Consider the following 14,886-nt stretch of genomic DNA (forward strand, 5'->3'; position numbering starts at 1 on the left):
GTGAATTTTTATAACTATATTTTGATTGATTACTTATACTATATAAGGAGGCGGTTGGGATGTGGTCTTCATGAGGGTAAGAGGACCGACCCACGTCTTTCCCTTAGATATTGTTTATGAACTCAAATTTATCATTCTCTTTCATCTGTCCTTTCCCTCAAAGTCGTCTACGCTGATTCTCCTCTCCCCTTGGTTTTTCCATTCCCTTTCTCCATAACCATTCACACCTTGTACCACCAACCACTTCCTTATCTCTCCTCTATTTACTCAAAGGCCACCATAACCGTCAATGATCAACACATTGACCACCCCTACATTATCCCACCACCTCTCTACCCAACCACCTTAGCCAACATAATCACCCACCTTTTAAACCCTCTATAACCAAACACGCGAACTGACACACTCAACCACCAAAAAACTCTATCCAACTACCAAACAAATCTCCCACCACCGACGAAAATCAATCAACCAATTCAGCTGCAATCAAAATCTCACTGCATGGATAAAAAATCGGCAAACCTCAACCAATACCCAAGAAATAACCCCCTTAAAAACCCATAAAAACAACCCTTTAAACCCCTCTATCCACCACAAACCACCCATCTACCACCCTTCCTGAAAAATAAAAAGTCACAAAGAAACATGAATATTGATAATATTTAATATTTCAAAATCGATTGTAGTACATATTTGATCAAATTAGTCCCAAATTAAGTTCAAATAAAACTATCAAATAGGATTTACTGATACATGTGAATATTTATTGAATATTTGATATTTTAGAAATTTTTTAATTTATTTGTAAATTTTATCAAGACAAAGTACAAATTATAATATTTTTTTATTAAACTTTAATATTTGATAACCATAATACCTCCTTTGTTACACTGAATTTGCGGTTTTATTCTAAGAAAATCAAGATTGACAATAATGTTGCATTTGACGTCTTCATTTAGGAAAATTAGAACTATGTCACAAACATTTGTATTTGCATATAGAATCATGCTAACATGTCGATTTGGGTTGGATGCAAGATTAAACATATTTTCATATTAAAAGGATTTTAATGCCCCTTGATTAGCACCAATTTTTATATATATATTTTTTAGTTTTTCTTATTTATTTGTAATTTATCCCATTTAGTGGCTAAAGAATTTAGTACCAATATTTTTTTCTTTTATTGGTAGTTTAGCTAAATCTATAATCAACTTTTATAAAAGTTTTCTTATAAGGATAATCGTAATTTTGGGAATTAATAGTGATGACGTGGAAGAGTTGTATGTTGAAAATTGGGTTTCTTAAGGCTCCTAATCCTCACCACTTTGCTTTGATAATATAGATTATTGCAACACAAAGTGATAAAACCTACAAACATTAATTAAGTTCGAATCATTAAAAACAACTAATTAATTAAGTCCTAAGCATTAAAAGAACTAAGTTGGTTCACTTAAAACACGTAAAGACTAATTATTGTGACCACCTCAATTTAACATAAAATTACAAGGATCCTAAACCAAATGATGTTAGTAATGTATAAATACAACTACCTGCAAAGGTGACTGAAAATTCATAATCTCTCACACTTTTTCATTGGGGCAATAATTTTTTCTCATTTTCCCAATATCAAAATTTTGATAAAGTGAAAACATTATAAATAAACGTAATTTCCTTGTTTAAATAAAAAATAGATGAATTTTCCTATATTAATCAGTCGTTAAAGTACGTGTAAAATAACAAAAGTAAAGAACAAAAAGAAACGAAATATAATGTGACTGCGTTCTATTCACCTGATTTTCACTTATTTTTCTTGAACTTATCTTATCTGAACTTATCTGAACTTAACCGACTTATTAGAACTTATCAGAACTTATCAGAACTTATCAAAACTTATTTTAGTTATAAATTGTACTTGACTAACCCTTATTTTTTCTGAACTTATCTGAACTTATTTTTCCTGAACTTATCTGAACTTATTTTTGAACTTATTTTTCCTGAACTTATCTGAACTTATTTTTCCTGAAATGATGTGAGTATTATTGGGCCAAAATTTAATTCCACAAAGCATGGTAGACGTCTCGAAACTCTACATTCTAAAACGACTACGTTTTAGTGAAACTCGTCTTGCCTGCTCTAACAGTCACACTTGCTCCCGTACTTTGTAGGTTCCAAATCTACCGGTTACACCCTCTCCTCTCTTCCTCGTCTTCACCACTTCCAGATTTTCTGCAATCAAATTTAGCAATCATCATTTCAGCTTAACATTTGTAGTTCTTCGATTCATACAATCCCAAAACCCTAATTTCTTCACCGGAACTTAGCTTCATTTCTTTTCAAATCAAAATTCAGAAGAAAACAAAAACTGACAGCAGAAATTGCAAAGATAAATCATCAGATTCGAAAAGGAGCTTCAGTTTTCCAGATTTTAAATTGGGGGCGGGAAAGATGAATTTGAAGCTGATTCAATTCATTTGGATTGTTATCTTTGTAGCTCCCTCCGTCGTCAGATCAAATTCTCTCTCTTCTAATTCTCTTATCGGCATTTCCCCTGAAGGTTTGATAGTTCATTCATTTTCCCGTAATTTGATAAGTGTAACGATTGATTATGTATTTATGATTTTCGTAAATTCTCTTTGGAACAATCAGATGAGAAGTATTATAACACAGCGTCAGAATTCATAAAATGCAAAGATGGATCCAAGAAAATTAGTCGGAATCAGCTTAACGACGATTACTGTGACTGCGCTGACGGTTCGGACGAACCCGGTAAATCCCTTAATTGGTTGTAGAAAGCTTTTCAATTGGTTATTCTTTTAAGTACTAAATGATTAACATTACTGTAACTAGAACTTTCATATTATGTGTTACCCTTTGAATTGTGTCACTAGGGCTATTAGCTAGCTGCTGAGCTTGAACATTGCTTCATAGAATCCCATTTTCCAAAACAAAATGTCTAGAAGATTCTGGAACAGATTGTCACTTTTACCCGAAGTTATGGTTGGATTTTCCCTGATGCCCCTCACCTGAAAACTTGAAATAAGTGAGGTAGGGAGGGTGGAGAAGGATATTTGGTGCAATCACATGAAAATTATGAAATCCTTGAATATGATGGTTAGAACTTAGAAATGTAAGAAGTCAGAACTACTCTTGATTGGGGCTAGTCGTGATTGATTAAACTGTACAATAATTATAAGTGAAGGGAGTATTTATCATGCTTAGAGATACAAGTTTGATGTGCACACATGCTGAACTTGCAGGGACGTCAGCGTGTCCAAATGGAAGATTCTACTGCCCCAATGCAGGGCATATCCCTGTTGTATTATTTTCTTCAAGAGTCAATGATGGTATTTGTGGTAAGAACTTGATTAATTGTATTCTGTATGATACGTTTTGTGCTCCTTATCTTTTTTGAGCAAATGAAGAAATTTATTGCCTTAGTGTAGATTGCTGTGATGGAAGTGATGAGTATGATGGTAAAATTAAGTGCCAAAATACATGTTGGGAAGCTGGGAAAGCAGCTAGAGACAAGCTGACGAAGAAGATTGCAACATTTCAGGAGGGGGTTACCTTGCGGAAAAAGGAAATTGGTCTAGGGATGCTAGCTTTTGCCAAAGATGAGGCTGAGCTTTCTAAGATCAAGAGTGAGGAGAAAGTACTGAAGGGCCTGGTTCAACAGCTCAAGGGTAAGTACTGAATTGATTTGTTCTTTTTTAAAGATAAGAGTAAACAATAGAAGAACTGAACTGCAGTGAAGAATTTTGTGTCTGATGTTGGGAGCAAGATTCCCATCAGATCGATTAGTAATGATAGTTGGGACCATGTGTTTTTTTTTCAACTGATTGTGTTTCTCTTTTTTTTTGCTAATCTTATGTTCATATGGAACTACCATCAATTCTTGCATTTCAATTTCATAATCTTGAAGTGTCGTTAAAATGTTACAAAATTTGTTGATAAATTACATTAGTAAGGTTTTAAGAGAAGACAGCGGGTCTTTGTTGGGCCGGTCCATGTCCCCTATCCAAGTATCCAAACCTGTATTAGGCCCATGTGCTAATCAGGCTTTTTGGGACGGTTGATGCCTCAAGGTCCATCACTTCGTGCCCCTCTTACGCCATGCTAAACTCGTTCTGGACCTTGCTGTGGTTGGTACTGGCCCGGCCTATTGACATCTCTACATACTTTGTGCTGCACCCGATGGAATCCTACAATTGGCACAGCAAGCCACAATTTAACATAGAGTGGTGTTATTATAAAATGAATCCCTGCTTTCCCAAAGCATATTCACGCAAACGAACAAAAAACATGATTTTTCAAGGTAATGTCTTTCTACTGCTGATAATACGAGATAGTAACTTACTATGAAGTTACTATCCAGAAGAAACATTGCACCAAATGTATATTCTAAATGGGGATTATTCATTATTGCCTCCAACTGGAAGCCTATTTTCTCCAACATATTCCTGTCAATTTTCATAAAAAAATAAAATGGTACTCCGTAACAAACTGACTTTGTATACATCACACCATGCCACCATTAACTAATAATTTCTGATGCACACAATTTATATCAGTTGTAAGATTTTAAATTCTAGTTGCTTGACGGATTTAATATCCCTACCTGCTTAAATTTGCTAAATATTTTCTCCTGATTGAATGATATCATGCTAAATTTTTGAATTCCCTGGTTTTTAGAAATATGCAAGGATTTGTTGGGTTATATATCTGAAGTTATCGATGTTTTACATCTTCTTTCTTGTAGAGCGCAAAGAGCAGATTGAGAAAGCGGAGGAGAAGGTACGTTTAGAGAAGGAAAAAGAAGAAAAGCTGAACGAGGTGAAAAATGAATCTGATCAGGAGAAAACAGAAGATGAAGAGAAGGCGGAAAGTGGGAAGGAAAAACATGATGATACTACACATGACGATGTCATAGGCAATCTTGATGATTCCTCAGAGCAGGTTCAATTAAACGTCTATTTTTTCTCTACATATTATGAACTCATGTGATCAGTTATTGCACCTTTTTGGTTGCAGTTTTCTGATTCCCTTTCTTTTGGTTGTTTACTATACATGTGTTGAATTTGGTATTCTAAAGCACGTTGTTCCTTTTTTTTTCCTCTTTGTTTATTTCGCAGTAGATCGCTTCATTGTTCTAGTATCATTCCTTCCTCAGTTCTTCCTCTTCTATGGACAGTTCGTAGGAACATATTTTGTGATGATAGTATGATCTAGTTAGATTCTTTCACGATTACTTAAGTAGTACTTAATTTCAACCCATCTTCCTTTTGTTCCTCGCTTCTCATTTCTGAACATCTGATTTTTGTCAAATAATCCTTGGCAGGGAGTTGAAGAAGTGGATTCCAAAATTGAGCATGTCGACGGGGCTCCTTACAATGAAGCTGAGCCGGTAAGTAGCAATTTATTATACACACCCATCCTCCACATCACCCCCCCTCCCCCCCCAAAAGAAGTTAATAAAGGTGATGTTTCTATAGAGACCACCTTATATTGCATCTTGCTGACACCTTATATTTATCATGTTAAGCCTGCAAAGGAGGACAATGAAGAGGATATTGTTGCATCTGAATCGGGATCTGAGCATGAAAAGGAGGTCTGTCTCTGAAACGCATTCCCTCATTATTTTGTCATTTTTAATATCACGTAACAAATTAATATTCTGTGGTTTCCAATTGTATGGTGCTCATTCGGTTGGGTAACGTTGATGGAATGTGCCCATTTTATTTCTGTTATGGAGGTTTGAGGATGCAGGAAAGGTGGTATTATAGGTAATAGGTTCAGGAAGGTGTTAACAATTGGAGTCCTCCTCTCCTCCGTCAAGTGGTGTTTGGATTTTGGCGGAGGAGTAGTTCTGGGTGTCGGTTTGAAGGACTGTACTGCCTTTGTTAGTGGTCTTGGGCCTGTTGATGGTTTCCAGGTTGGTCTTGGGCCTGTTGATGGTTTTTCAGGTGGGTTGATGAGGGTGGGAGTAAGAGTTGGTATTTTTGGGTCACTTCCCTTTTCAACCAGCATTGCTTGTTTGCGTTGTTTTGTCACTTCCCTTTTCGTCTCCAAGATTACAAATAGGTTCTCAAGGGCGCCTCTAGTGGTCTGTCACCCCTATTTTTGGATCACAAGGACTTTTCAACCAGCATTGCTTGTTTGTGTTGTTTTGTTACTTCCCTTTTCGTCTCCCAAGATTCATAGGTTCTCAAGGGCGCCTCTAGTGGTCTGTCACCCCTATTTTAGCTCGGCCTTTGTTAAGGAAATCATTGTCTTTGATGGAAACAAAAAGGCATCAGAAAGCATACGTGGTTTATGCTTTGGCACGCTTACACTTCAAAGGTGTAATAAGCGAGGTTATCACGGCAATCAAGAGCTGGCAGAAGAAGGGAACTCCATCTCTACAAATCTTAGTGTATGTTATTTTGTTTGTAAGGGTCTTCCATGGCCCTAGTGATTTAGTTTTAGTTTGTAGTTGTAGTTTGTAATCCTTTTCTTTTATGCAAATTAAGCTTGTCAAAAAAAAAAAAAAACAAATTACTTTGAGTGACCAAATTTTGTGCGTACAGTTACTAGTTATTTATTAATTTTAAACATCATTCTGTTGGCAAAGTGGGGGAAATATTATAATTGTCATGATGTTTTGGTGATATAGTCCTAGGCCATCTTTTTTTCTCATTTGCTTCAAATGCAATGTGTAATTGTTTCCTTGACACCAAGCTTTGGGTTTGCTTTATCTATTGCAGCACGAGACAACTGAGTTGGAAAATACTGAAGGTTTATCCAAGGAAGAATTGGGTCGTCTAGTTGCTTCTCGTTGGACAGGAGGAAAATCTGACCATAAGCCTGAAGAATCTGATCATAAGCCTGAAGAATCTGATGATGTGAAAGATATTGATCATGTGGACGAGATACCTAAAGATGTGGATAAAGATGTAAACGAGGAAGATTATGATGGCTATGCTTCAGAATTTGACGAGAATGACCACAAATATGATGAAAATTATGCAAATGACCACAAGTACGATGAAAATGATGCTGATGAACACGTGGATGATGATTTTACGGCAGGGGATCATGAGGATTCTGGGTCATACAGGTCAGATTCTGACGACGAATCAGTAGAGTCAGGTATATTTCTGTCCTAAGTTGGATTAGTGTACTTTTATCGCGCCTTTGTTATTAGACTGGACTTATGTCTTGTTTATTTGTTCTTTGCATGAAATCATTTTATGGCGCATTAGATGTAACAGCCTTGGGTAACCCATCTTGGTTGGAGAAAATACAAATTACAGTGAAAAACATCCTGCATGCTGTTAATTTGTTTCAGACTCCATTGAACATATCAGGTGCATTTTCTAATGGCCTGCTTTGATTTTCTTGGATGTCATTAATATTGCAAAGATATGCTCCTGAAGCATGGAATTGTCTATGTTGAATAACTTTAGTTTATTGCTTTATGCTGAATTTATTGCTTAATGACATCTTTAGATGCTGCTCAAGTTCGAAAGGAATATGATGAATCAAGTGCCAAATTATCGAAAATACAATCAAGAATCTCAAGCTTATCTGAAAAATTGAAACTTGACTTTGGTAAGCATATTGGTTGACTGCTACCTTTATCAACTCTTTTTGGTTGGAGATTATCAGTGATGATGTGATTACCTTCTAACTATGACTGTTTACAGGACCTGAAAAGGAATTTTATTCTCTCTATGATCGCTGTTTCGAGACTAAGCAGAACAAGTAATTCCATATTATTTTCTTCATTCTATTAGACTTGTTAGTTGATACAAGTGACGAATCAAATGTGCAGTGATACGCAGTTGCTTATGTACTTATGTTTGAAAAATATTAGTGGAAAAGTGAGGTGAAAGATGCTAAGGCCCCATTAGCTGAAAGTTGACAAGGTTAGGTACTTAGGTGTAAAGGTTCGGTGGCTAAAACTCTAAAAGGATGTGAAAATTGAAATGGTATTAAAGGACAAACTTATCTAGGCAAATTGGTCGAAAATAATCCATGTAAACTTTTCTCTAAGTAATACTGGACTACTTCATATTAACATATTTGTGCAAAATGATATAACTCAATTTCCGGTGGAATATTTTGGTAAAATTTTTTTATTCTTTATTTTAAAAATTAATCAAACTATTTTTTAGAAAAAAATATCCAAAATTGTTAAAAAAATTATAGAATCCCCTACATATGTTACCTTCACTTAGAGGTGTTAAATGCACACCGTTGATGTGATATTTTGGTGTATTTTTAAGGTACGTTTACAAGGTCTGTCCATATAAAAAGGCTACCCAAGAGGAGGGACACATGACCACACGTTTGGGGTAAGCACTTATCTCCTTTTATTATTATTATTCTCGTTATCGTTTCTTGTTCTACTTTAGAAAGAGTATCCAGTATAATTTACTGTAAAGGGGTAGCAAATTGTTAATTAAGAGAGAGTCGGGTACTTTCATGGCTCAGAGAAATCAAGCCAAAGTGGGTAGTGACAGGAGTTTCTCTGTCTTTCTAACTTTGTTTCTTTCTACACTTAAGATCCTTAGCACACCAATTCTCTTATTGTTCTTGTAGAATTGGTGTGCTTCTTCTGGGAAGCACTGAACGCCACCCTAGTTAGAGAGGCTGAAATGCAAAAGATCTCTAATTTTCTACGTCATTGTAACTTTTTCATTCATATCTATGATATTGATGTCTACACTTGGTAATCTAGATAAGATATGGTAGTTGGAATTTTTCAAATTAAATCCACACCTTGTAATCAATTTTTAACCTTGAGGTAGATAAGACTTAATAATTGAAATTGAATTTAGAACTATATACTTGACTTCATGACTTGTTACACTTTTACTGAACTTTTACTAAGATTTGTGTCAAACTATATACTCCATATATAATTTTATCAAATGACTAGGGAGTAATAAATTTGATTTCTTTGACTGCTGCTTCTACAGGCTTTTACATAGGAAGCAATTGGTTTTATGACATTGTAAAATTTCTGTTTAACTACAAAATTTTATTTTCAATAATTCAGGCAGTGGGAAAAATTTGAGGACTCATACAAAGTCATGGTCTTCTCAAGTGGTGATAAATGCTGGAATGGACCCGATAGGAGTTTGAAGGTATATCTTTAACAATTACATTGACGTGCTTTGGATTCTGAGAAGACTTCCAATTAGTTTGAAGTTATATCCCTATAAAATACTTTCTTGTTTCTCCTAGGTCAAACTCAGATGTGGTTTGAAGAATGAAGTTACTGATGTAGATGAACCAAGCCGCTGCGAGTACGTTCTATGACTTATCTCCCCCCCCCCCCCCCCCCCCCCCCCCCCAACAATTTCCTCCAAAAGAAAAAGCGTGTGTGTATATGTAGTGTTTTGCATATTCAAAGGTTTAAACAATAAACCCTGATTGGCTGATTTCCAGGGATTGGTGTAAGACACCAACCCCAGGGAAATTATGATTAAATTGGGTGAAATACAGGAATATAAACTGTCAAACTGGGTGGAAATATGGGACTAAAAGTAGTCAAAAAAAGAAATTAGATTGGACAGTTTCCTGCTAGTTTAACTCAATCTTGTTACAGGTATGTTGCTTTATTATCGACACCAGGTGTCTGTCGTGAAGAAAAGCTCAAGGTAATTCCCGTTCCTTATGTTTTAGATCTTGCTTATGCCTCATTGCCATGACAACCTATCTAATGCAAGTGGAGATCATTTGAATTTGGTAGGAGTTGCAAGATAAGTTGGATGCCTTGAACAGACAACCGCCCAAACATGATGAGCTATAGAATCTGCGAGGATACCAAGATAGATTGGTTATTGCACTCTGAGATTGATACCTTATGTCCAAGTCTCGTTGGAAGCTAACAAAGTACGTGTGCTGATGCTTGATGTTTATGAGCAGTTTTTGCAGCTAGTAGTTCTATACAGATTTAGGCTCTCAGATGCTTATATTGACAAAAGGTCAGGACCAGCTAATTTTGATCCTGATATTGATGACAGTGATAATTTGGACCATCGAGCATAAATGAAAGAATCTCACGGCATAATTTATTGTAACAGAGTTTAAAGATTTGAAATTATTGGAATTAGCCAATTAAATCATCAGAAAGCTGCAGTATGCTTATGGCCTGTCTTGTTTGGTATCAGAGAGTTACGGATGCCCATTGCCACAAACTGTGGTGCTATCATAAGAAAGCTTTAAACTTCTGTGAAACACTTTCTCGAGGGAAGCACAAATATTTGTGGTTGGTTACGGATGGCAATTTAGTAGTCCAACAAGAAAGTATGATCCATTAATACGTTGCTTAATTTTGTAGTCTTGACTGGATTAAATCCAAGAGAATGTTCATCTGAGTCATCTGTGTGTTAGCCAAATAAACTCATCCTTGTACATTTCTTTTTGTTTTGCCCTTTGGGTAAATTCTAGAATCTTCGAATAAGGAGAAAAAACAAATCTTAAAGAGTGACTACAACATCTTCCGAACTTCTGCCATAGTTTCTAAAGAACTCTCAATCCCAGTGTATCTTTAAGTTCCATTCTAATCCCAAACGGGTTTCTCGGAACGCAGGTGCTAAATACAGTACAAAAAACGCTAAATACAAAATTGTTTAATAACTTAAAAAATAAAAGAAAGACAAAAATCCCCTTTTAAAATTTTAATAACCTCCCAAACAAAACAAAAACAAAAAAACTCACAAGATCTGAACAATACAAGTAGAGGAGACGAGAGAGAAAAAAAATATAAACATAATGGTAATCAAATCGGAGGCCGAGCTCCCGCCAATAGCCAACATCCCACAGAAGTCTAACTTTAGTCTTATCCCCATAGAAACTCATAGTTTGCTCTCAGACTTTTTCTTAAGTTTCGGAAAAATTAACCTGTAGTTAAACAACATCTTCGGTTAAAAGTACCGAAGGTTATGCTAAGCTAATGGTCAAAATAATTATGGGTACTCTCTTTAAGATTATGTCTCCTTTCTTTAATGAATGTACTGTCAGGGGCTCTCGGGTACATTTTAAATAGATTGTCAGGGGCTCCCGGGTCTATCTATTGTTTAGTAGATTGTCAGGGGCTCCCGGATCTACTTAGAATGGAGAATTCAAGGAATTAGGAATATAGAGAAACTTTTGTGTGAGACCGCCTCACAGGAAAGACCGCCTTGTTGGCAGTCTTGCTGGCAGCCCCGTTGGCGCATGTGCTGACGTCAGCATGTAAGTTTTTTTGAAAATTTTTTTTTCGAATTTTTTTTTTTTTGATTTTTTTTTTCAGGCTTAACTAATTGGACTTCAAGCTTAACTAATTGGATTTCAGACTTAACTAATTTGATTTCAGGCTTAAATTATTATTTTTTATTCAAATTTTTTTTTTTGATTTTTATTTTCCAGGCTTAACTAATTGGACTTCAGGCTTAACTAATTGGACTTTAAGCTTAACTAATTGTATACTAATTGGACTTTAAGCTTAACTAATTGTATTTCAGGCTTAACTAATTGTATTTCAGGCTTAAATTTTTTTTTCGATTCCAATTTTTTTTGGGGTACTAACTAAACTAGTGTAAAACATAACTAAAAGTAATAAAATAATAACTAATTGAATAACAAAATAGTTAAGGTATAAAAACAAATAGTTAAACTTATGAGTCGAATAGTTATTAATTTTAAACAAACTTATTATTAACTAAAACTCATAAAATCTTAACTAATTAGTTGCAATGCTTAACTAATTGATTCCATTGCTTAACTAATTGGTTTCAGTGCTTAACTAATTGGTTCATTGCTTAACTAATTGGTTTCATTGCTTCACTAATTAGTTTCGTTACTTAACTAATTGAATCTCAAACTTAACTATAATTAGTTCCAGTGGTTAATTAACTTAATTAAATCTATTGCATAACTAATTGCTTCCAGTGCTTCACTAATTGGTTTCGGTACTTCACTAATCAGTTGCATGGTTTAACTAATATGTTACGTTACTTAACTAATTTATTACATTGTTTAACTAATTGGTTCCGAAACTTAACTTATTAGTTTAATTTTTTAACTAATTGATTCAATTGCTTAACTAATTGGTTTCAATGCTTAAAATTTTGTATCTTAACTAAAACTATGAAATTCGTTATCTGAACCTCAAAAATACATAACTAAAACTCGAAAAATCTTAACTAAAACCAAGAAAATCGTAACTTAAACTGGTAAAATAATAACTAAAACTCAAAAAATCATAACTAAAGCCCTAAATAGAAAGTCAAAAATACGTAACTAAAGCTCAAAAAACCTTAACTAAAACCCAAAAAATCGTGACTAAAACTTAAAAAATCATAACTAAAACATAGAAAATCAGTCCAGCAATTCCACTAAGAGACCATTATTTCAGAATTATAACTAAAACTAAAACATAATTATTCTTAACTAAATACAAAAAAAGTGTAACTAAAAAATTACGATTCTGAACTAAAACTAAAACGAAACTAAAACAACTAAAATCTGCAGTTTGCAGCGATTCTGTCGCAAGAGTTGACCTAATTTCTCCTCAAATCTTCACCGGCAGCAGCGAAGGCCTCCACTATCACCGCCATCGAATACTCCGCCTCCTCGTCCTTGACCTCCACTAGCTCATCTCCGACGAAGAAGCCTCGCCTACGCATATGTAACCACACAATCAAATTAAATCAAAACACAAAATCGAAACCAAAATCAAACCACAAAACAATTCGATTAACATTTGAATGATCAAACAAAATTGAAATCAAAGCAAAGCAAAACAATTTTATTCAAACCTGTATCAACTAGATCTGGCCTTCATCGACGGAATAAACGCCTTCGATTTGTTTCTCAATTAGAGCGGCGACAAGGCCTAAAAAGTCAAAAACCTAAATCGATTGAAAAATCAATCGAACATCGACCATAAATCCAAGTCACACGATCTCCTTCCTTCGCCGCTGCATCTCCTTCGTTCGCCGTTGCAGCCACCGCGATAACGTCGAGGCCGAATCCAAGACCACAACGGATCGCCGCAGCTTTGTGAGGAGGTGAATCGGCGCCTCTGCTCTCCGCCTTCCTCTCCTTCCTTCGTCGTTCTCCTCCTTGTCGAATCTTTACGAGCAGCGCCGACGAGATCAAAAATCAGAATGGCGCGGTGGATCTTGCGGTGGCCTAAAACCTACAACCATTGAAGTGGAGAGAAAGGCGGCGATTTGAGGAGAGTGAGAAGCGGCGAGGATGAACGACGGCGACGGAGATTTGTGGAGAGTGAGAAGAGGCGAGGATGACCGACGGCGGCGGAGATTTTGAGGAGAGGGAGGGGCGGAGAGGTTGAGGGAGGAGAGAGAGGGAGAGGAGAAATTAGGGTTGAAAATGAAATGAAATGAAAAATAATGAAAAATATGTATTTATATTTATTTATTAAAAGTTCTCAGCTGACATCAGCGCTTAGTTGGCATCTTGGTTGCCAACAATGCGGTCTTTCCTGTGAGACCGCCTTATACAAAAGTTTGTAAGGAATATATGAGATAGGGTTTATACGATTAGAGAAGAACTCAAATAGAAAATCATTAGAAATCCTCAAATACTCATTTTGTTTAATATTTTATTATTCAAAATTATTTGAGAACGATGTCTAGAACTTTTTTAATGTTATCCCCTTTGGGATTGAACCTGCGACGACCCATTTAATTATGGTGAGCAGGAGATGCAGGTAATGGCGTTGAAATTTGGGTACACGTGAAGTAAAGTTGAGAACTTAGTTAAAGCGTATTTCTATGGAAGACTTTAATAAGTGTGTATAAGTTAATTGAATTCTCTTAGTTATGTAATATTATTAGTACTTAGATTTGCATCCGCTTTATAAGTAGGTGTAGCAGTAACACCCTGATGGGGTATTGGGAAACTTTTATATGTTGGAATGATATAATTGATGCAGTTTAAAGAAAATATGACGTAATATCCTAAATAATATTTTATGTTGTCCATATTTAGGGGAAGTGCTGCCGAAATTTTTAATAATTAGTTAAGGTTAAAATTTAATTAGTGTCTTTAAGATAAGCTTAAATAGAGGGGTGTTACGCCTTTGCTTTTCCTTTTTGATCAGTTTGACATCTGGGATGCCAGCTAGAATACTCTATCACAGTCCAACATTCTCCTTGACATTCATGTCTTACCACAAGCTAGAAGTTTGCGCCCATGCCTTTGCTAAACGGCAACAACATCAGTTTCTCCTTCACAGGTTTGAGAATTTCTCTCTATATGACTCCTCTTGTTGCAGATACTACAAGCTATCTCAACTAAAGATAACATAGGCATCATCAAGATGTTTCTTCTTTGTGCTCCAAACACCTCATCTAAACCATGCATTTAGAAATTGAACAATCTATTTTCCTCTTGTTGTTACTTAAGAGCCTGTATGAATGCATTAATTTTTGTACTCGGAGTAGTAATTGGTGGAAGAGAGTTCAGGTTTTCCAACTCTTCCCACATTACTCTCAGATAAATGTAATAATCAGAAATTAGCTTGCCCTTCTGTTTTGTTTCATATATTTACTTGTTCTACTTGTACTTTCTTGACCCATTTGTCACAATGTGCCTCTACTGTAACTGTTTCCAGATCTGCTCACAATTGTTAACCAACATAATAAAGTTCTTTATGGACTCAGATACATTTTCTATTATCCAAGATATCACCATGCTTTTGAAGTGTCCCAAGCTTAATTTATGTTTTACTTCATCGGCAGGGTTTCTCTTTACTACTCCAGTTACAAAATCTAACTTTCTTTTAGAGGCTACGCTAATCTCCATAGATCTCTGCCAATATCTAAAATTTCCTGGCCCTACTCATTTTCCTACTACAATAGCATTACTGCTATCAGAAGGATGCAG

The 14,886-nt window shown here is 35.5% G+C and overlaps 1 protein-coding gene across 1 annotated transcript; it reads left to right on the forward strand.

Moving 5' to 3' along the window:
• Positions 1-2,085: 2,085 nt before the first annotated feature.
• On the forward strand, positions 2,086-10,122 carry LOC110785502 (glucosidase 2 subunit beta). The gene is made up of 16 exons (XM_021989953.2): positions 2,086-2,554; positions 2,647-2,766; positions 3,258-3,353; positions 3,444-3,683; positions 4,760-4,956; positions 5,339-5,404; positions 5,543-5,608; positions 6,744-7,128; positions 7,242-7,346; positions 7,489-7,590; positions 7,686-7,743; positions 8,268-8,336; positions 9,044-9,131; positions 9,232-9,293; positions 9,596-9,647; positions 9,740-10,122. Exons 1-16 carry the CDS (start codon positions 2,446-2,448, stop codon positions 9,797-9,799), a joined length of 1,875 nt encoding a protein of 624 aa, XP_021845645.2. The 5' UTR covers positions 2,086-2,445; the 3' UTR covers positions 9,800-10,122.
• The last annotated feature ends 4,764 nt before the right edge of the window (positions 10,123-14,886 follow it).

Source organism: Spinacia oleracea, chromosome 1 (assembly GCF_020520425.1).
Source record: "Spinacia oleracea cultivar Varoflay chromosome 1, BTI_SOV_V1, whole genome shotgun sequence".
Classification (NCBI taxonomy): Eukaryota; Viridiplantae; Streptophyta; class Magnoliopsida; order Caryophyllales; family Amaranthaceae; genus Spinacia; species Spinacia oleracea.

What these genes read in the sequence shown, in the direction of transcription:
- LOC110785502 (XM_021989953.2), top strand. Translation starts at nt 2,446, where the DNA reads ATGAATTTGAAGCTGATTCAATTCATTTGGATTGTTATCTTTGTAGCT. An exon ending in CACATGACCACACGTTTGGG is followed by an intron (nt 8,337 to 9,043) that starts GTAAGCACTTAT and finishes TCAATAATTCAG; the next exon opens with GCAGTGGGAAAAATTTGAGG. An exon ending in GATGAACCAAGCCGCTGCGA is followed by an intron (nt 9,294 to 9,595) that starts GTACGTTCTATG and finishes ATCTTGTTACAG; the next exon opens with GTATGTTGCTTTATTATCGA.